The sequence below is a fragment of the Micromys minutus genome (assembly GCF_963924665.1).
Source record: "Micromys minutus genome assembly, chromosome: 10".
NCBI lineage: Eukaryota > Metazoa > Chordata > Mammalia > Rodentia > Muridae > Micromys > Micromys minutus.
Window position 1 is genome coordinate 46,627,215 of NC_137979.1, and position 23,335 is coordinate 46,650,549.

The 23,335-nt window shown below is 44.7% G+C and overlaps 2 protein-coding genes across 2 annotated transcripts; both read right to left on the minus strand.

Annotated features, from left to right (window-relative positions):
- Positions 1-1,081: 1,081 nt before the first annotated feature.
- LOC308426017 (keratin, type I cuticular Ha3-I) lies at positions 1,082-5,717 on the minus strand (the record flags this gene model as incomplete). Its single annotated transcript, XM_080923724.1, has 7 exons — positions 1,082-1,199; positions 1,378-1,598; positions 1,937-2,062; positions 2,154-2,315; positions 3,664-3,820; positions 4,302-4,384; positions 5,370-5,717. The coding sequence occupies 7 exons, from the start codon at positions 5,715-5,717 to the stop codon at positions 1,082-1,084; spliced, it is 1,215 nt and encodes a 404-aa protein (XP_080779850.1).
- Positions 5,718-16,259: 10,542 nt separating this feature from the next.
- LOC308426018 (keratin, type I cuticular Ha3-II) lies at positions 16,260-22,007 on the minus strand (the record flags this gene model as incomplete). The annotated part of the gene is made up of 7 exons (XM_080923725.1): positions 16,260-16,377; positions 17,029-17,249; positions 17,623-17,748; positions 17,840-18,001; positions 18,826-18,982; positions 19,847-19,929; positions 21,660-22,007. 7 exons carry the CDS (start codon positions 22,005-22,007, stop codon positions 16,260-16,262), a joined length of 1,215 nt encoding a protein of 404 aa, XP_080779851.1.
- Between the last annotated feature and the right edge of the window lie 1,328 nt (positions 22,008-23,335).

Below are 23,335 nucleotides of genomic sequence, written 5' to 3' on the forward strand. Positions count from 1 at the left end.
ACACAGACAGTGACAGGGGAAGATGTCTAGTGTCAACTTCTGGTTTCCTTACAAGTGTATACACACACACACACACAAATACCACACACCCACATACACACATACCACATACACACACATAGATACCACACACCATATGCATACATATCACACACACACAAATACCACATACTATACACACAAACAAATACCACACCACACCCCCCACACACACACACACACTTAAATAAATAAATAAATAAAATCCGTTTCTTCAAGAACCAATGAGCCCTTCACACCCCCCAGCCAGCCACGCTCCACTCTGCTAACACACTGGGCCCCTCGTGTTTCAAAATATGGCTTTGTTCTCTCTCTCTTGACTCTCTGGTGCTTCCCTGAAATGTTCTTTCCCTCTGGATGTCCCTTCTCTAGTTTCAGGTCTCAACACAAATGTCACCTACTGGCAAACCTTTGCCATGGTCGCTAACACCACCTAGACCGGAATCTACCTCCTCTCTCTGTTCCCTTAGTGCCAGTCTGGCCAGTGGATGACCTCAGAAAGAAGCTTTTTCTTTTCCTTGAAGGAAATCACTAGCCATGTATGGGGGTAACCAGACCTTTCACCTAGCGGGGGGGGGGGAAACAGGTTAATATTGAGAGAAACAAGCAATTCAGATTTTTGTGCCAGAGTAAGAATTTATTGGGAAGACAAAGGATTTGCATTGCATTTAAAAGACCAAAAGTACAACAAAAAAAGCTGAAGTCCACTGATGTTCTTCTTCATAAACATGCTAACCAGATGCCCCCACACTCAATGAACTTATTTACAAATCACATTCAGATACGTTTTTATCAAATAATAAGCTTGCATGTATAAATAGGGCTTTGTCTGAGGAGATGGTACTAAATCCTATGGTAGGTTCCTCAAATGACAGACTTTGCCTCTCCTGTGCCCAAGGATCAAACCAGAAAATACACTGCAGGCTTGAACTGACTCTAAGAACTGGTCTGTCTTTGTCCAGTGTGGTTACTTTTTGAGGTCTCAGGATACTGTAGATTCAAGGTGTGACTGGTATCTTTGTCCCCCTCTGGCAATGGTTCACTAACGCACAAAATTATTGCAAGGTCCACACCGAGGTCTTGTGACACAAGGGTTGGAGACACAGGGCCCAATGGGCTTATCACACGCGTTGGTTGTAGCACAGGGATTGCAGGGGAGCCTGGAGACAGGAAATTATTGGAGGAAGTTAGGGCAAAGTGAGCTCAACATACAGGAAAATACTGAAAGCACAGTCAGATCAGGATCCTTCCATTGACTGTCTCCAGATGGAAGGGATAAGTTAATTCCTACCAAGAAAACAACTCAGACCAAGGAAAAGTCAGTCAGCGCATACTCACTTGCAGTCCTCGCTCTCCAGCAGGCCCCTGTACGTGTTGATCTCACACTCCAGCCGGGCCCGGATGTCCAGCAGCACCTGGTACTCCTGGTTCTGTCGCTCCAGGTCAGCCCGGATCTCACCAAGCTGGGACTCCACGTTGGTGATCAGGCACTGCACCTGGGACAGCTGGGAGCTGTAGCGAGCCTCACTCTCTGTCAGGGTGTTTTCCAGAGAGTTTCTCTGTGGGGGAGAAGACAGAAGCTGTCACAGAGCTGTTCCCTCTGAAGTCCCTGCATTGCCTTCCAAAGAAGTCACAGGCTTCAGGAGATGAGAGAGATTGAGAGAGATTGAGAGAGAGAGAGAGAGAGAGAGAGATTGAGAGAGAGAAAGAGAAAGAGAGAGAGAGAGAGATTGAGAGAGAGAAAGAGAAAGAGAGAAAGAGAAAGAGAGAGAGAGACAGACAGACAGACAGACAGACAAACAGACAGACAGACAGACAGACAGAGAGACCCCAAGGACACCCCAGTGACTGCCTCCCGACTCCACACTGCTCAGCAGCAGGTCTGGACACTACACACCAGGTTGTGCTGGGCCTGCAGCTCAATCTCCAGGGCGTTGACTGTGCGCCTCAGCTCGATGATCTCGGCCTGGCAGGACTGAAGCTGCTCTGAGCTGGACACCACCTGCTTGTTCAGCTCCTCAGTCTGCAACAGGCAAGGGGAGGGACAGGGTCAGACCCCGCTCTACAGTCCTGGGGGACTGTGTTCCTGAGCGAGCACAGGCTCAGATGCCCACCTGTGTGGTGAACCATTCCTCCACTTCCCGGCGGTTGGTTTCCACCAGGGCCTCGTACTGACACCTGGTCTCATTGAGCACACGGTTCAGGTCCACAGTGGGAGCTGCATCCACCTCCACGTTGAGGCGGTCTCCAAGCTGGCAGCGCAGGGTGTTGACTTCCTGGTGGGGGAAAGGGGGAAATTCAGAATATCACAAAGGATCTTGATGCTCTCCCAGAGAGAACACAGTTGGGTGTATGGTGCATTGAATCTTTCTACAATCGCCATTCCGTTCTTTCCCGATATCCTTTTCCCTATGGTCAAGGACTGACTTATTTCTTTTTACAAAGTACCTTCCAGCCCATACCTCATTCTGCCTGCATGCTAAACGTAACACCTTTCATTTAGAGGGATACCGTGGTATAGTATCAGAGCTGAGATGTAGCAGCAACCATTTAAATTTTTCTCCCTAAACGGCCAGCTCAGAAATATCTCTGAATATCTCCCTATATCCTTAAATGTGTTTATCCTTAAGCTTGGACAAAGTCTGACTACAAAGAAGGCAAAGCGAACGACTTACTGCTGACCTCTTCATGGAGCCAACAGAACTCGGTTCTGGGCTTATGCAACCATCAGACAGACTTAAACTGTATCTCATCTTAAACACTCCCATAGAACTTCAAGAAGCATCTAGAACAATGGTTCCCAGCCTTCCTAATGCTGCTGTCTTTTAATACAGTTCCTCATGTTGCTGTGATCCCCCCAACATAAAATTATTTTCATTGCTACTTCATATCTGTTATTTTTGTTTCTGTTATAGATCATAATGTAAATATGTAATATTTGCTATTTCTGATGGTCTTAGATGATCCCAATGAGAGGGTTATTTGAGAACCACTGTTCTAGAATCTTCAAACTGCTCATCTTTTTTTTTTTTTTTTTTTTTATCTTCTGAAGCTGTCAAGGGTCAGCACAAATTTGGGGCCTAATCTTTTGATTAGCATTAACTGTCACTACACACAGAGTTCTGGGATGCATAGCGTGTGCCTATGTTTCCTGGGTGTTGGTAACTGACGAACACTTTACGCCATGGTTCTTCCAAGCAGCACACATAGCAGAAAGCGTTTGGATGGCAGTGAAGGGCTGTGTTCTGAGTCCAGCTCAGCCCTCTTGTTGGGCAGCCCTAAGCCACCCTGCACCTCACAGTTCAAAATGGAGAGTCATCGTCTGCAATGGTGCCCACACACTCTCTTCTGGGAGTGACAGCGGTGACAGCAGTTACCTTAGCACTGACCTCCTCCTCCTCACTGACTGAGCTAGCCAAGTTCCTGGATTCTTGTTGCTGCCTCTGGCAGAAAATCCTAATCTCCTATCAAGATTACTCATTCTCTACAAATCCATTTTTTTGTTTGGAGAACAGCTTTCTGAGCTAATTGAGTCGCAACCCACAGGCTCCCTCCCTCGGCCCATGGCAGTTAAAAACATGTCCTGGCCAGTCCGACCGTGTGCTTCACTTTAGAAAACTTCACCTGTTCGTGGTTCTGCTTGAGACACAGCAGCTCCTCCTTCAGGGACTCCACCTGAGCCTCCAGGTCAGACTTGCAGAGGGTCAGCTCGTCCAGGATCCTGCGCAGGCCATTGATGTCTGACTCTACCAGCTGCCGCAGACCGAGCTCTGTCTCATACCTACAATCGCAGGAGAATCGGGGATAGACCTCGTAGGAACATGCCTAGACCTGACTCTGCTTTGGTTTGCTTTGTTGGATAACTAGGAATGACAGATACTAATTTTTATAACCGTCTCCTTCTACTTAAGTTGTCAAGATCCAGAGGTAGATCTTGCAGGAAAAAGGAATGTTATTTACTTCCACAGAGACAGTGAATCAGAGGAGATAAGAGTTTACAAACTTCCCACCCTCTCATGACTGAGTTCTGTGCACACTAGAAGACTAGGCTAGTCACAGACACACAGTCTGATGGAGTTAAGCTAGGGGCTAGAGATGCCATCACACAAAGGGGAAAAGGGAAGAGGAGAAAGTGCGGATCTTGGAGAAACTCCTTGGAGAAATCTTGATCAACATGGTCTGTGTGAACAGCAGAGGCAGGGGCCGGAGACAGGGAGACGGAGACAAGCAACAATACCCCACCCACCGATCCACCCACTCACTTGGTCCTGAAGTCATCAGAGGCCAGCTTGGCATTGTCAATCTGCACAATGAGCCTGCCGTTCTCAGATTTGCCGCACAAGATCTAGAGATCACGAAACATTGTATAATCAGTGGGGGGGGGGGGGTGTTCTTTTCACCAAGAGAACTCCTGTTCATTTGTTTATATGGAAACATCAGAATTTTTTCTTTAAAAATCACAACATATTGTGTGTCTATTAAATACTATCTGTGTACAATAGGTGCTCAGAAATTATCTGGAGGCAGACATACAAATGCAAAAGAAGCATCATTTTATTTCCCCCTTTCCTCATAAGCAACATTAAGAAGCTGATTAAAAAAAAAAAAAAAAAAAAAAACTCATGTTCATTTAAAACAACTGGTATTTGGTTGGAAAGGCTTTAAAAGCTAAAAGAAATTCCACTTTAATAGACTTTTAGGCTAATTGGCAAGAGGAATACATAAAGCAGCGAAGGGGCCTAGGCAGTGGCTGTTCTGTCCCCAGGCCATCCTGGACCACCTGGAACCATTTCTGTTTCATGTCTAATATTTCTGGGTTTTACTAAATACTCTGGTTCCCCACTGGACCCAGTGCACCAAGGGAACCACAGGGGCATCCAGGTCGAGACAATGAGATCAGAGTAGTAAGGTGCTCAGAAGAGGTCAACCAGAGGTCATCAGCATGCCAAGTTGAGAGAGAGAGAGAGAGAGAGAGAGAGAGAGAGAGAGGGTTCTTCCCACTGTGTGGCCTCCTTTGCGGGCCCAGTCCTTTTCTCTTTCTTCTAGGAAGTTCTTTAAGATCTCAGAAACACCCACAGGCAGGCCACTCTTAATAACAGTGGGGAGTTATCTAAACTCCTATGACCTCCACCGAGTCTAATTTCTGCCAAGATTCAAGACCAGCAGTCTCCAGTCTGCAAATAGTAGAGGCCACAAGAAAGGGTGCATCAAGAGCTGGAAATGTGGTCATCAAATTTTCCACAACACCAAGAGTGCCTGTCATTTCTGTGTCTCACACATTCTCCTGACAACTTCCAGCTAGGAATGCAGTGAATGCCAGCCCCCCTCACCTTCTGTTGCAGCTCCTCAATGGTCCTGAAGTAGGCCTGGTAGGCAGGACACACCAGGGGGTCCTGCTGCTGGTTCCTCTCCTGGATCCTGCATTCCAGCTCAGCATTCTCTCTCTCCAGCTGCCTCACCTTCTCCAGGTAGGAGGCCAGGCGGTCATTCAGGAACTGCATGGTCTCCTTCTCATTGCCATTGAAGGAGCCCTCACAGAACCAATTGCAGTTGCCCACATTGGCGGGGATGTTGCAGGCCCCGGGCAGGGTGCAGCCATGGCAGCTGGGGGGCACGCAGGGCCGGGAGGAGCAGCTGGTGCGGCAGCTCATGGTGGGCAGGCAGCAGTTGTATGGCATGGTGCTGGAGGGAGTGAGGTGCCTGGCTGAAGATGCGGTGTGAATCCTCCAAGCCTAAGAACTCTGAGTCCCCTTCCTCTGGTGAGCATTTATACTCAATCCAAACAGGGTGTGGACATATAAGTCAGTCTCTTCCTTTTTTTTTTTTTTTTTTTTCCTTTTGACTTTGCTCATTTAGTGATGGTCAAAGGCCTCCTCATTCATTTGCTGTGCTTCCTCAGAAAACTCCCTCACCTCATAAAAGGCTTTACTTGGGCTTCTCCCTCAATCAGGACTCCTTGCCGTGCTGTACATCATGAGGTAAGAGCTTTGTGGTCTGACTTCAAAGGACGGGTCTCCTGAAAGGCCCAGCCTTCATTAGTAGGGTGTGGCAGGTCAAGGGACAGCGCTGCTACTTCGTGAGGGCCCTGACACTTGAGTGAGCCACTGGCCTTGCTGGGTGGAACAGAGAAGCAGAGCTCTCCCAATGTCCAAATTCCAAATGTCAGAGTCACGGTTTTTAAAACAAAGAACCAGGTGCCGGGACAGCCTAGCTTCTTTGTGACCCTGCTTGAAAATACCATCCACCAGTGACATCCCAGACAGCACTAAGGATCACGGTTTGTCTCAGGCAAGATACTAGACACTGTGGGGAGTGGAAGGTGGACAAGTGCCACAAGCAGAGGAAACTCCCACTTGCTGAAAACCTGCACATTCCCAGACAGTCCGAGTTGGCATTTTTCACTGACCCTTGGCACAAGTCTTTAAGGTAAATGATGTCATATCCATTTTACACACAGCAAGCCAAAGTGTCACAGGTAGGAGATGCTATGTGGTTACAAGTTGAGCGCTGGCTCCTGTTTGTCTCAGCATTTCACACTGCAACTATACAAAGAGCCCGATTCCCTTTTGAATGTCTTTGGTCAGGTCTTTTTTCCTCTCTGAACATTCCTTTTGCTCTACCTTGAGCATGACATTGTCCTGGGTTGTGCCTTTAACTCTGTTTGAGCTTCTGCAGGAAATGTATCTTTGAACCCCTTGCTATATGACGGACATAGTGAGTGGGGGTGGGCCAAATAGATGAAGACATAAACAGAAGGAAATATCCAAAGCAGGAAGTGACCAGTGGCATCTGAGAGGTTTGCATGTTGGGAAAAGCAAGCATCGCCAGACTTGCAGGTTCACGGACATGGATCTGCTCTGGGAAGTAGCACAGTGTGCTGTCTAAGAAACAGAGAGAGTAAAACCAGAAAGCCCAGGTGAGATTTGGTGCATGCACCATAACACAGCAAGAAAATCCAGCATGGTAAAGGTACCCAAGTCAGTGTAGGCATCAGTGAAGGGAAATGGTAGTAGACAAAACTATCTAATGAGGCTACAGTCACATCCTTCCTTCCAGTCCTCTGTGGAAGGCTGGGACCACCCCGGTATCAGCATCCATGTGAGTTTTGGGTCCAACAAAGTTTTAGGGCACCATTTCAACAAATGGTTATCATTTCTTTCAGGAAAAGCTAGAAGCAGACAGACCAGCAAGGAGGTTGTTATAGCAGAGCAGGCAAGCACTAAAGGGGGGCAAAGGGAGTCAAAGGAGGGATGTTAATGACATGTGTGTGTGTGGTTGGGGTACAGATGTGAGAAGTACAGAGATGGGCAAAGGGAAGAGTATAGAGAGAAAAGCAATAGCTGAGCATCCAACTTGGGAAATTCCAGAGAAGTGGAAACAAAGGGAGAAACAATGAAAACAATGGGTTTGTGTCAGCACCAGTGAGCAGGGAGGAGAACTTATGAAAGAAGAGACCTTGCAGGCCAGAGAGATGGGTGTCAGGAAGGTGCTCGCCACGCAAGCATAAAGATCATTCAGATCCCCAGACCCCCACATTTGGAGGCAGGCACAGAGACACACAGCTGTAATCACAACAGTGGGAAGATAGACACAGAAGATCTCTGAAGCTCTCTGGATAGCTGGCCTAGACTGTCAGTGAGCTCCAGGTACAATGAAAGACTCTGTCTCAAAAACTGAGGTCTGGGGAGGAAGACAATGGAGGAAGAGACCCAACATTGACCTTTGACCTGTACACACAGGTAGAGAGAGAGGGGGGGACATAAAGACAGAGACAGAAAGAGAGAAAGACAGAGATAGACAGAGAATGCATCTTGTGGGAACTTCCAAGTACACCCACAAGATCATGAACAATCAGAACCATGGAGAGGGCACTGAATAGACTGAAAAGTTGTCAGGACCCTCCTAGTGTCACATAGGTATGCCTATTGTGTATAAACCTGTGTTCATAGAGCAATATCCACACGAAACTTTAATAAACTGAGTTTTCGAGCGTGCAGAGGCAAGACATCCATTCCTTAGAGAACTTCCACCATATGAATTTGTACCCTTGATTATAAATCATATAAGCTTCTATCTCAGGGATCAGAGTTTTATACAATGATGAGAACCTTGAAAGATAATTGCACTTGAAGCAGCTCAGAGATGCTGCGCTTCTTTGAACTCGGTGATTCATTACAGTTTGTGACTTAGGAACAGTCATCCAAGAGGCACAGCAATGTAAACTGTGCGTAAGACAGCACTTGAGCATGATTTGATATTCAGTCATTTAGCTCAAGAGCGATGCATCATCCAGGCAGGACTTCCCACCGTCCTCACAGCAGAGGACAAAGTGCAGCTCAGGGAGAGATGCTCCCCAACAGATCCAAGCCATTCAGCCACAGCTGCACCTCAACCACCTAACTTCTTCCCCACCTCCTCACATAGACCCTGAATGCTAAAACGGTCCAAAGAGAGAAGGTCTTGGAACAAAGGGATGTCAGGGTCTTGTGGTCTTCTTGTCTATGCGGCCCTTGTTTACCAATGGGGAAACTGGCTCAGAATAAAGATATAATTGTTCAGGACTCTATCATTAGAAACTAATCAACCCACTGATCCTCACTGCATTCCTAGACCCAGCAACATGTTGCAGAAAGGATGGATAATTTCAAAAAAATCTGACCTGACATTGCCTGGAACCAGAGATCATATATACAGGGGAGCAACGAAGGCCATTGATATCCAGTGTTATTATCTTGATGAATTAAGGATGCACATGGACGTATTAATAGAATCTAACAATACCAGGTTCCCTTGGCATCTCTTTGGTTTTAAATGTTCTTTTTAAGTTGATGATATACTTAGAGTACAAAATGCCGATGCAGCAATATCCCATGGGGTATAGAACTATATCTAATCAGCCTGAAGTAACTTAGAATGGTAGTTGGTTAAGCAACAAGGCCTCACTCCACAGCAGAACACTTAACTCCCTCCATTAGAAAGGTGCACAGACAAAATTTTAATATATATTATCTTAAAGGTTGTAGCTGGAGGGCCAGTAGGATTGCTCAGGAGGGAAAGGCACCACAATTATTTGTCAACTGTGTTTTGTAGACATAACTTTATTAAGATCCAATCTGAAGACCTTCACAGAATTTCAGGAGGCTTCACACTGGGTTCTAGTTTGGATTTTCTCTTCTTCCAGATGACAAACTCACTTGTATACAATTAAACGGATCTCAAAATAGTTTTGTAGGAGATGGATGTTCATTTTGTTGGATTTTTGGCAGAGTGTTCTGCACATCCTTGTATTAAGATGTAGAATATATATTTCCACACCACCATTTTTCTTTCTTTCCTTTTATGTGTTTAGTTGTGATTTTATGAATCAAACTATTTTTAGTTTTAATGGCTGGCTATGATTTGTAATAAATACAAATAAATTATGACTACCTCTGTTTAAATTGCATTTATTGAGGCCAGTGAGATGGTCAGTGGATAAAGTTTTGCTGCCAAGCCTGCCAGCCAAAGCCCCAACCTGGGGACCCACATGTTAGAAGGAGAGAAGTGACTTCTTTAAGTCATCCTCTGACCTCCACGTGTGAGCAGTGGCCTATGAACCCACATGAGTACACACACACACACACACACACACACACATACATTCTTTACTTTTAAAACAAAAACATATTAAAACTAAATCTAATTTAAAATTAATAGTAAAACATTCTTATTTTTTAAAGGCTAATATCAATTTTAAAGCCCAACAGATATATTAAACACCAGATTAAATAAAGACGGAAGAAGAATAACTGAATTAGAAATCTCAGATGAGGAGATTGTCAGCCTACAGCACAGATGGGTCTAAGAGGGAATGAGGGAGAAGCTAGGAAAGTCCAAGATCTGCAGAGAGGAGTTCAGAATGGTGTTATAAAGAACTCAAGGATCATCCTCCTCTGGAAAACATTTGTTAAGCCATTCAAAATTGGTAAAGAAAATCCAACATCTTTAATAAAAAGGTTTACAAAAATACTAAGGTGCATGGGCTCAAAACACCCATAGAAAAGTTGTAAGAGCATCAGGGACTTTAGCATCTAGACACCTTTGTTTAGACCCATTGTAAGGGAACGGGGAGACTCTAGTGTCTGAATAAGGAACTGTGCCCATTCTTCACAGCTGTTTTCCATAAGCATCGTGGGCCCGGCAGCTGAGTGACAGTCCCAATTCACCTTAGCAGCTAAGACACATCCACAAACTTTATTCTTCACAACCTGACCCTTCCTTAACCCACCACCAGTTTCCTACACACTGGAAGGACTCAGAAAGAGTAGCCATGGAATGGTCCATCCCCTCTCCTCTCATGCCTCAATGTGGTAGATAAGATACCCTCATGGATTCAACAACTACGATGATATTATAGTTAGTCTTTTCATCTTGGTGAGACTTACAATGGTGATAGAAACAAATCTCCAGGCATTGTCTGCAAAGAATCACCTAGATTACATTAAATGAGTTGAAAGGACCTACTTGAAATATAATTGTATAGTTGCATGCCCTGGGACTGTAGGCTGAATAAAAGGGACAGAAGGTAAGACATAAGTATGTAACATGGTCTGCTTCCCCACTGGGAAAACAAGGTTGCCAGCCACATCGTGTCTTTACCACATCCCTTCCCTTTGCCACGATGAGCTACACCTCTGGAACTATGCGCCAACACTATTCCATCCTCAAGTTACCCTTGTAGAGTGTTTTGTCACAGCAGGTTACACAGGTACAGTACAGATGACAATGTTCATGCAACTGACTTTAAACTTCAACATGAGGCCCAAAGTCCCAGCTACCTTAGGCATAGATGGTGACAAGCTGGCTCAAAAATTCACTTGGGAATGGGTCAAATCACCAGAGTAATCTTCAAATGAGAACAGAGCACTCGGGATTCTCTGGCTTTGAAACTTCGGGCAAAGCTCTTCAGTATGGGTACCAAAGCAACTAACAGAGGAAAGAACACTGTTTTTGATGAGCAATGTCTAAGTAACTGGGCATCCACATGCAGAAATGTGATGCTTGGCCTTTGGTCACACCACACAGAAATGAGGCTCTAGAAGGAGCAGAGAGCCTATCAAGGCTATGCGTTTCTACAACCCCAGTACTTGGGAGGCAGAAGGAAGAGGCTGAGTTTGAGTCCTGACTAAGACATAGAGAAAGATCCTGTCTCAGAGGCTAATGATAAGAACTCAAACTAGAAAATTTGAGGGAAAGGTAGGAGAAATCCTTCTAGACCTTGGGTTAAGAAATGGGGTTATTTTGCCAGGCATGGTGATGCATGCCTTTAATCCCAGCATTCAAGAGGCAGAGGAGGGTGAATCTTGGTGAGCTCAAGGCCAGTCTGGTCTACATAGTAAGTTCCAGAACAGCTAGAACTACACGGTGAGACCTTGTCTCAAAAATAAGTAAATAAATAAACAAAAGGAAAAAATTATATATGTCACAAAATTCACAAGTGATAAAAGTAAAATTAGTGGACTACAGAGATGTACCAATGATTGAAATCACTTCCAGCTCTTCCGGAGAACCCAAAATCAGTTCCCAGCTCCCACATCAGGAGGCCCACAACCACCTACGGTTCCAGCGCTAGAAAATTTGGCACTCATTTCTAGCTTCTACAAGCACCTTCATTCATACATGAGTACACAGTATGCGTGCACACACACGCACATACACACAATTGAAAATAATTTTAAATTGTTTTAAGTAAAATTAGATTGGATTTCAAGATTCAAAGCTCTTCTGTAGCAAGCAGACTTTATTTTCACCAAGAAAATGAAAAGGGGAATGTTTTTGAAGGAAAAAAAACATTATAAATCATCTATTGGATACTATTCCTGTGTCTGGACCATTGAAAGTACACCTACAGCTTAAAAGAGAAGTGGGCCAGGCTTTAAAACCGAGACAGTGGATCTGAGCAAACACATCTCCAACGATCTCCAAACAGCCTGTACACACATGAAAAGGATGATCCCGTGAATCATCAGAGAAATGCAAATAAAAATCACAGTAAGAGCCGCTTCGTGTGCACCGGGGTGACCTTCGTTTCTGCTGTTGTTTTGCAATATGGAAAAACACAGGTGTTTGTGAGAACGTGCGGAGGTTGGAGGCCTCTCTTCCAGTTAGTGAGAATGTCACCTAGCACAGATACAGGTCTAGCAACTACTCTGTTTTTGGAAGTATACAGTTATAACACAACATACCAATTTTATTCATGTCTATCTATACCCAAAACAGCTGAAAATACATGCCCAAGCAAGGGGTGGTGAGTCACATGTGAAGCCCCAGGACTTGGACGTTTGAGGCAAAAGGGTTGCCATGAGTTCAAAGCCAACCTAAACTATGTGCTGAATGCCAAGCACTGTTGGTTGCAGGATAAGACTTTGTCTCAAAATAACAAATATGGGATGAGGAGATGACTCACTTGGTAGGGCACTGGCTAAGTACGAATCTGAGCTGGAATTCCCACACCCACATAAAGCAGCTGTAGGTTGGCTTATGCTCGTAATCCCAGCATTAGAAAGTGCAAACGGAAGGATTCCAGAGTTTCACTGGCCATCTATGCAAATCAGCAGGCTCTAGGCTCAACAAGAGACCTTGCCCTGGAAAATAAAATGGAGAGCAAAAGAAAACCGCAGGCAGCACTGTCTTCTGCGTTCCATAAGTGCACATATGGGCATGCATACCTGCAGTCACACATGTGCCACAAACATACACAAAGCATGTACCACATACAGAAAGAAGGAAGAAAGAAGGGGAGGTAGAAGGAGGCAGGGAGCAAAAACAACACATGTCCACACTAAAACTTGAACACAAAGATTTAAGACAGTATTATCTTAGTAACAAAAATAAATAAATAAACCTTCAAAATGCAATACCCATACTACATGTTCCTTGCTAGAGGATGGGTGGATCTAAAGACACTCGATTTATACAAAAGAAGTCAATTACAGAATATCACATAACCTGCGTGTCTACTCATACTGTTACAGACTTGGGGTCACAGCCTGTGTGCCAACGAGCCAGTTGCAACCACCCCATTGTCAGCAAACCCCGCAAAAACAGCCATATTGCTGGAGAAAAACGAAGAAAGAGATTCGTTCAATGACCACATTGGGAAGAGAAACAAGGAGATCCAGTAGTGTACCCCAAGACTTTCTTTCGGGTTCTGAAGCCAAATTTAAGTAGAGGTCTGTTATCATGCTTATCTAGGTAGTCTGGGTCAAAGTGTAGTCCTGCCCATTACCAATTCATCTTTGTTTTGGTTCCCCTCTCCTGCAAGACACTGACAAATGCAAACCTCTTCCCAGAGAGAAAGATTCCCCTCTGGTTTTAGGATCACTCTTCTGTCAGTGTGAGATTCCTGGGGAATTCTAATTTCTAAGGCCCATTGGTCAAAGTGAAAAACACAAGTGACAGTTCAGAATTTTAGATATCTAGAGTATGTTAACCTATAGGCACAGTGTTGTGGATTTGGTTTAATGCTTGCATTATGGGTCTCCAAACTGCACAAGAATCCTGCATGTGAAATGCTGAGGGTCCCTGCCCCAGATAGTTATAATTGGTAAATAAAGTTGCCAGCAACAAATGACTGGGCAGAGACAGAGATAGGACTTTAGATTTCCCAGGCAAGGGAAGAAGAAGAAGAATTGAGTGTCGGGGAAGCTAAGGGATCAGGCTTGAGGACAGAGATACAGAGGGACTGCCAACATGTAAGAGTCAGGGATCATGGTCCAGGAAGGCTGCAGGCCTGGGTCCGGTGTGGCCAGGATGGAATATAGGTTTTAGCAAGTAATAATTCAGGAATATTGGAGGGGAGAGTGTGCTGGCAACATAAAGGATTGAAAGTGCCCAGCCATTGAGCTGTTTAAGGCATATTAAAATAAAAGGCTGTGTGTGTGTGTGTGTGTGTGTGTGTGTGTGTGTTTCATCCAAGAATCCATAGCATTGGGCAGTAGTGAGGCATGTATGTGCCATGCCAGGGAGTTTAGAGCAGATTATTAGAGCAGATTATTTTTCCCAACAACACAAAACTTGGGAAAAAATGGGAAATGACTGCTGATGGGTACAAATTTTTAACGAGTAGTAAGATTCTCTAAAGATTCCCTCAACTTGAAGTTGCTACTGTAAATATAAAACATTAAGATATTTAAATTTATACTGTACATAAACCTTATGGTATATGGACTATATATATAATACAATATGCATATTGTATTTTAATTTTAGATGAGTAAAACTATTTTAAAATGGAAATTCAGAAAGAGAATATAGAAATAACAAGTCAGAAGTAGTATTCAATAATGACTGTAGATTTTTCACAGTTATTGAAGTATATAAATCAACTCCAGAATCATGTGAGTCTCCAGGAGAAAAAAAAAAAAAAACCATGCCTTGACATAATACAATATAGCTTCCCAACATAAGAGACAAACAAACAAACAAAAACAGATATAGACACAGATATAGGAGTAAAGATAGATAGATAGATAGATAGATAGATAGATAGATAGATACATACATACATACATACATACATACATACATACATACATACATATATACATGGATGGATGGATGAATGGATGGATGGATGGATACATGCATACATACATACATACACACATACATACATATATTAGTACATACATAGAGATACATAACTACATACAGATAAATAGTTACATAGATAGATGCATACATACAGATACATAGATGCATAGATAGACACATAGATACATACAGGCACATAAATACATAGATACATACATAGATAGATAGATAGATAGGTACATACTACATAGATAGATACATAGACCACCAGACACCTGTTCCTGATAAAGGCAACTACAAGGTCATTATTAGTGTAAAGCTCTGGTGTGTAGGGATAAACTTGACAAGGGTGAATTGCATGAGGCATGGCTATGCTGAGAGTGAACCTGACTTGCAGAAAGAAGCTGGAATCCACAAACTGGAGCTAGGACATTCTGATCCTAGCATGGAATGCCACTCAGATGATCTTCCCCACAATTCCTGGCTGAGCCGTACCAATCCCAGTCATAAGGCAACAGCAACATTCAAAGATGTGGAATAAACGAGAACACAAGAATTGCAGAAACACACTGAGGTGGCGTCCTCACAGCGGGACGGAAGATGCAACTAGAAGGTTGGATAATCAGGGAACTGAGGCAATGACCTTGACACAGACCACAGTACGCATATGGACAGGAACCATCATTCTTGATGAGACCATAGCCCGTCTTAGCAGGAACAGAACTTTTGACATTCACAGATACCAGAGACTTGATAATATAACCTTGGAGGTTAACCTGGCAATAGCCGTGGAGGGGGTGTCCCTATATTCATATTTTCAGTGGTTAAAAATTTCAGGTAAGAAGAGGGTCATTTTAAGAATCTGCAGGATGTTATTTAGACATGATGAGTTATCTGGCGTTTCCCAAGAGAGTTAGATGCCCTTCTAGAAAGAATGGGAGAGATCCGCTAATTCTTGTTTGAAAGCAGGTTCCTTCTTCTCCTAGTTGAGCACATAAACAATTATCACAAAAAGAACAAACTCTGGGTTCTGTCTCATCCCATTCCTTCCTGAATGTGCAGAAGTTCCTGGTACTTTTTAGGAGTTCAGAAGATACAGGGACCTGTTCTCATTGTAGTGCATTAGAGAAGAAAATTTTTAAAAATTCAGAAAGCATCACCCTGTGATGGATGTGTCTATCCCATTTGCATGAGGTCTTTTGCCCATTTAATGCCAGCCTGCATGGATGCTGCCCCTCACTGTACCTAATGAATGTTAGGACAAGGTTAAGCTATCAAGTCCCCTTCTGCATTCAAGTGTCCTCATAAGAGTCCCACAGAGAACAAACGCTCTGAAAAACATGGACACAAGGGAAACTCATGTCTGTTTGCAAGAGGAAATTTTATTAGGTTTTTGGAAAACTGCAAGAAAGGGTGAAAGAAGCAGCAAGAACCACAAAATACCTTATGTGGCCCCTTCACAGCTCAGATCTCGTAGGCCTCCAAAATACAAGTGGGTGGTCACTAGGAGAAGCACTAGATGAAGATGGCCCAGTGAGCCTGGGCCCAGAGCCAGACCACAGAACTAGGCCTTTGTTCTGCTTCCAGGCCAAGCTGATCCATCGACTTTCTGCCTTCGGGCAATCCTCCTGCTGGCTGTGGGGTATTTAGCAGCCAAAGGTATTGCAGGGTCCACATCGGGAGCGTGTGACACAAGGGTTTGTGACACAGGGTCCGATGGGCTTGTCACAGGCATTGGTGGTGGCACAGGGGTTGCAGGGCAGCCTAAGAAACAGAATCATTAGAGTCAGTGTGAGAAAGTAAGTTCTTAGAAAACAGAGTTGCCTAAAGGCAACAAGCCCATTCCCTTATTTTAAGAGTCACTTTAACCTCTAAGTCTCTGCCTCCGACCTAGGAAACAAGATTGATGATATCCACCCCTTGGATGTAAACTTTGCAAGAGAACTGTGCTTCTCAATAGCCTGCCTGAGCTCGGCCTGATCTACTACTTATGGAGTCCTCTGCCTTGGAGATGCTCAAATGCACAAGAAGATGGCTATATTGAGTTAAATGCCTTCTCTCAAGTGATGTTAACAAGGGTCCAAAAAAAAAAAAAAAGTGGACCTAAAGTTTTAGTTTAATCAAGCAATGGTTGCCTAAGTTTTCTGCCTCCTTTCCACGTCAGAACCCAGCCATTGAAGACATAAAGTTTTTCACCCTGCACCCAAAGAATCCCCATCAGGGAGTACAGTCACCTCATCACTATCTTTCAGGATATACAATAGTTTTAGCTCAGTTAATACTGACAAGTACCTTACACTGGTCTCTAGAGAGAGACTGGTATCTAAACTTCATTTACAAAGTCCCTTTAATGTTCTTAAATTCCTAAGTTCTGTGTGTGCCTCATGATGCTAGATACACCTGCCAGCAACTCACTTGCAGTCCTCGCTCTCCAGCAGGCCCCTGTACGTGTTGATCTCACACTCCAGCCGGGCCCGGATGTCCAGCAGCACCTGGTACTCCTGGTTCTGTCGTTCCAGGTCAGCCCGGATCTCACCAAGCTGGGACTCCACGTTGGTGATCAGGCACTGCACCTGGGACAGCTGGGAGCTGTAGCGAGCCTCACTCTCTGTCAGGGTGTTTTCCAGAGAGTTTCTCTGTGGGGGAGAAAACAGAAGCTGTCACAGAGCTATTCCCTCTGAAGTCCCTGCATGGCCTTCCAAAGAAGTCACAGGCTTCAGGAGATGAGAGAGATGAGAGAGATTGAGAGAGATGAGAGAGATTGAGAGAGATGAGAAAGAGAGGGTGAGAGGGAGGGAGGGAAGGAGGGAGGGAGAGAGAGAGAGAAAGAGAGAGAGAGAGAGATTGAGAGAGAGAGAGAGAGATTGAGAGAGAGAGAGATTGAGAGAGAGAGATTGAGAGAGAGGGAGAGAGAGAGAGAGAGAGAGAGAGAGAGAGACCCCAAGGACACCCCAGTGACTCTGCCTCCCCACTCCACACTGCTCAGCAGCAGGTCTGGACACTACACACCAGGTTGTGCTGGGCCTGCAGCTCAATCTCCAGGGCGTTGACTGTGCGCCTCAGCTCGATGATCTCGGCCTGGCAGGACTGCAGCTGCTCTGAGCTGGACACCACCTGCTTGTTCAGCTCCTCAGTCTGCAACAGGCAAGGGGAGGGACAGGATCAGACCCCGCCCTACAGTCCTGGGGGACTGTGTTCCTGAGCGAGCTCAGGCTCAGATGCCCACCTGTGTGGTGAACCATTCCTCCACTTCCCGGCGGTTGGTTTCCACCAGGGCCTCGTACTGACACCTGGTCTCATTGAGCACACGGTTCAGGTCCACAGTGGGAGCAGCGTCCACCTCCACGTTGAGGCGGTCTCCAAGCTGGCAGCGCAGGGTGTTGACTTCCTGGTGGGGGAAAGGCAAAGAATGACCACAGAACCAAGGAGACCTTCAGACTTTAAGAAAGAAGCACACACAGAGCAGAGTTTTTAAAAAGATGAATGCACAAGAGTTTAAAAGGATGAATATCTGTAAGAGGCAGGTTTGTCATAAACACAATTTCGAGGAAAAGGAATATTTTGGTGGAATAGAGAAGCATTTCCTTGAAATTAGAAAACCTGAGTCCAGTTTATGTAAATCACCTATGGTGACTCTGTCTGAGGTCCTTCCTTTATCTATGTATGAACAGTCTTGGTTAAGTTATTACTAATATTTCTTGGAACTCCAGGGTTCTACACTTCTTCTGATTTTGCGTTTGTTGTGTCCTAAGTCCAGTGTGACAAGTGATTTATAATTGTTGCTACCTGAATATGCAGAAACGCAGGTTAATGGTGCCCACTTATCCTGTGTCCCGTGAAATCATATCCTGTCTGTTAGAACTTGTTTCCCATGATTTCCCCCATCCATTTGTCTTAATACCCAACCACCCACTTACTACCTTGTAATCCATTTGCCTAGACCCCACAAAGCACAAAAAACTCTCTTTTCTAAACTTCAGCATTGATTTCATAACTACTCAGAAAATCACCAAATTCATGTGAGTCTAGAGCCACACTTCTTCCTGGAAAAGAGACCAGCTTGGGCTTCATCGCTCAATCATCTCTCAGCTTTCCTTTGAGTGACTAAAAAAAAGGTTTCCTTCACCTAGCCCACCAAGGCTCTTTTTCCCATGCTCAGGAGTCGTGGGACCCTCAGTATTGAGATGTTGGTGGCCGGGACTTCTTTCCTACCTCCTCGTGGTTCTGCTTGAGACACAGCAGCTCCTGCTTCAGGGACTCCACCTGAGCCTCCAGGTCAGACTTGCAGAGGGTCAGCTCGTCCAGGATCCTACGCAGGCCATTGATGTCTGACTCCACCAGCTGCCGCAGACCGAGCTCTGACTCATACCTACACACATAGACAAGGCAGAAGGCATCAAAGAGGAGACATTTCTGTTTGGACAACCTAGCCAAACTCATCCTACTTTGATGCCAGTCTATTTTAAGAGTTGTAAAAGAACAGCATCACCGTGGTAAGTTGGGTGGCCCATCCCCTTCCAAGAGCCACAGAGAAGGTACTGTGTGTGGTTCCATCCACCATTCACTACAGTTGCTCTAGGAACCCATTCACAGTTGCTGTCAATGAAGAATAGTCTTCACCCTCTTGAACTGCACCCTTCCTAGTTCTAGTACAACCTGTCTCCCTTCCTTCCCAACAACACTGAGAATTTTGAAATCCAAAGTCCCTCAGATCCAGCCTTGGCATTAAATGGCTGAGGATGGATTTGTTATTCTCCCTGAGCCTTGTTCGTAAAACGAAGACAGAACAAAAACTTCATTGTGTTGGCCTGAAGATGAAGAAGAGATATGAGTGAAGTCTATTATAAGCTCTATAAAATATCAAAATATTATTATGAGCACAATTATACCTGAATATACTTATTTATTCACTGAAAAGGGGGGCTTTTGCCTCCTGTTTTTATGTCTTAATACTCCTTTGGGATGCATTGGTGACAACTGATACATATGGTAAAGCCAATATGAAACTTTTAAAGTCAGAGTGTTGAGTTCAAAGGGAGAAAGGGTGAACCATCTCTTACATACTTAAATCGTAGACCCTCAGCTCTCAGTGAAGAGACCTTGGCTTTTAACCTAACTCTAACCCAAGTCACAATAGCACTTGCAAGCTTTCTGGCACATTCTCAGAACAAAGAGTCAGCACTTTGCAATTCCACCTCTCACTGGGCTGTTCTGGTCACTTCGGGTGTCTTACTTGGTCCTGAAGTCATCGGCGGCCAGCTTGGCATTGTCAATCTGCACCACCAGCCTGCCGTTTTCAGACTTGCCACAGAGAATCTGCAGAGGATGGATTGTGGCATGAGAAACAGCATTTCTTGTCCCGTGCCCTTTCAGATCTTCCCATTGGCAGTAAAACAGGGTTTGAAGCGAGGGGGTAGAACATGACATGCGTGCCAGAAAGAATGCATGCGGTTTGAATGCCAGGGTTCTTTTACCCACAGCCAGTGAGCACAGTCATGAGTTCCACTCTTCTGAGCCTGTTTCTAGTCTTTCTGTAGGAACTGTGTCTACTGCGTGATCAAGCCTCAGGTCATGTGACCAGTGATCCCTGGACGCTTAGAAATGAAAGCATTCCTAGGATGCTAAAATCAGGCACATTGCAGACACACAGTTCATTCTCCTCTCACACCCTCTCTATTGAAATCCTACTGCCCACTGTTTATCTCCCGGCCCTGTGCATGTGCTTTAGGTAAAATGTCTGCTCCTTGTAGAACCCGCATCCCTCCTTTCCCAGAGTCCATGGATGGCTGCTCCTTCCACGTACACTTTTCCCATTGCTCACCTTGGCTGTGCTTGCCCTTCCCCACACCTCTCTACCCTATCTGGCTGTTATCTCCTGCTGATAGGAGATTCTCTTTCTCTGCATTTTACTCTTGACCCTGACCCTAGAACTTTGCCTAATGCTCACCAACTGTGAGTTAAATAAATAAAGATACTCAAATCATACTACTCCTTTCTGACATTTACTTTGTCAGGACTATAGGACAGTGGACAGACAGTTCCCTCCAGGAACCAATGGCTTGCACAGTCAGATATAAAATCCTACTTGTTGGGGTCTGGGAGATGGTTTCATTGGTAAAGTGTTTGCTTTGCAAAATGAGGACCTGATTTAGTTCAATCTCTAGAACTAACAAGATTACATGGTAATTATATCATGGTTTTATATATGGTATTATATGATGTATAATACCAAACAGAGCCCTGTGGCTTGAAGGCCAGCCTACTTGACAAGTCCAAGCCAATGGGTCTCTTTGTTTCAGAAAAAAAAATGGGTGAATGATACTTAGGACTGACACCAGGCTATCCCTTGTCCTACACACACATCAATAGGCACCTGCCCACACAGACACACCAATCAAACACACACAAATGTATGCACCAATCCCTGCTTGTCATTCAAACCCCACTTTGATACTGACTTTCTCTGAAGATCCTCCCACATCCCACCTTTATGTGGGCTCTACTTCTGTCTGCCCAGTATGCCATTTGCCTACGTACATGACCTAGTGAATGGTGTGTGTGTATGTGTGTGTGTGTGTGTGTGTGTGTGTGTATGCATGTGTGTGTGTTAGTGGGACTCTGCTTTACAAAAACTGTCTTTTACTATACTTACTGCAAGTTTAAAATGCTTTAACTATTTGAGAACTCATATAGAAATTCTTTAGCTCAAAGAACTAATTCAGTTGCCCAATACTTTTTAATGTTATCATTTGTATGAGAGCAAGAAAGAAACATCATAAGAAACTTTTAAGAAATGACCTATTCTGGTTTGGGACAAGAAGCATGTTAGAAACCTCTGACTAATTTGGCACTAATGCTGAATCCACATACTTCCATTAAGGTGATTGATTCACAAGTGGATTTTCAAAAGCTTCTCACTTTAGGCCTGCGAATCCTACATCAGCTCCAACATTAGCTGTAAACAGTCCCGACCCTGTTCAGACTGCAGTATGTCTAACTTGAATAAATAACTCATTCAACTGTCACTGGGGTGCTCACCCTCTCACCTTCTGTTGCAGTTCCTCAATGGTCCTGAAGTAGGCCTGGTAGGCAGGACACACCAGGGGGTCCTGCTGCTGGTTCCTCTCCTGGATCCTGCATTCCAGCTCAGCATTCTCTCTCTCCAGCTGCCTCACCTTCTCCATATAGGAGGCCAGGCGGTCATTCAGGAACTGCATGGTCTCCTTCTCATTGCCATTGAAGGAGCCCTCACAGAACCAATTGCAGTTGCCCACATTGGCGGGGATGTTGCAGGCCCCGGGCAGAGTGCAGCCATGGCAGCTGGGGGGCACGCAGGGCCGGGAGGAGCAGCTGGTGCGGCAGCTCATGGTGGGCAGGCAGCAGTTGTATGGCATGGTGCTGGAGGGGCAGAGTTATGGGAGTCAGCTTCTACACCTGATATCCTGTCTCTGGTATAAGACCTGGTCCTCTTTGGAGCTTTATATACTGTCCATGGTGGGTGTGGTGACCATGTAAAACATCACCCTTCTTTTGCTCACATTACCAATTTCCCATTTGTTATTTAGCCACCTTGCATGCGTCCTTTAGCTCATAAAATGTTTTACTCTGGCTTCCTGCTATGTCAGGACTCCTCACCAATCATGCTGGTTAGTTCAGAAAGAGCTTCATGGTTTGTCTTCAAAGTAGCCAGTTTTGCCAACAGTAGCATTTGTTTGATGGGCATTAGGTTACTGTGGCTTCTGGCCCCAGATCTGGGGGCACTTCTGATTGCTTCCTCCTAAGCCCTGAAAAGCTCTATGCCTTGTTCAGCTCATCCCTGGTGAAGAGTCTGTGGGGAAACTATCTGAGCATCTCTCTGGAAACCAAAATGGTTGCTAGCGAATCCCAAAAGCTAACATCAGAAAACACAACCCAGCTCAGTACTGCCATATCATTCAAGTCAGCCAGTTAACCTCTTCCTACAGGGAGTCTTTGGGGTTCCAAGCTTCTGCTTACCTGAGTGTCCACTTTGCACCAGACACCAAGGTATCTAGATACCTCAGATCCAAGTCCTTCAGGACCTACAAAACTCTCTAAGAGTTTGTAAGGTAACCTCAGAGTTTTTCCAAAATCCTACAGGACCACCATGATGGAACCAAGATCAAAAGCAGACTTCCCCAATTCCGGTGGCCATATTCTCACTGTCCCATGACACTTTGTCCCTTCCGATACCTTTACTCTAAGAATAAATAATATGAGACAGACTGAATTCAGTTCAACCCAGCCATTGTTTGGCAGTGTTTCTCCTCATGCCCTGCCTTCCCAACCAGAATGAACCAAGGAACAAATCTAGTCTTCTTTTTCTTAAAATCCAAGTCATTTCTATTCTAATAAAAACCTACTTAGCAAGAGCTCATCATTCCCACTAAAAATTGAAAAGAAGAAAACCCCTAGTCAATTCAGTGTGGAAATCCCTGAGCCTAATTCTCCCAAGGGTCTCAAGGCCAACACATGTGCACATGCTAAGGTGATATCTCATGGCTGTCATTTTGAACAGTTTGGCAAACTCATCTGCCTTCATGCTATTATAGATGGAGCTTTGAACTGCAGAAATTTCAAGTCTAATGGATCAGTATCCCAAATACAAAAGGTATTTGTTAAAGTTCTCCTCCTCATCCTCCTCATCCTCTTCATCATCCTCCTCCTCATCATCCTCATCCTCTTCATCCTCCTCCTCCTTCTT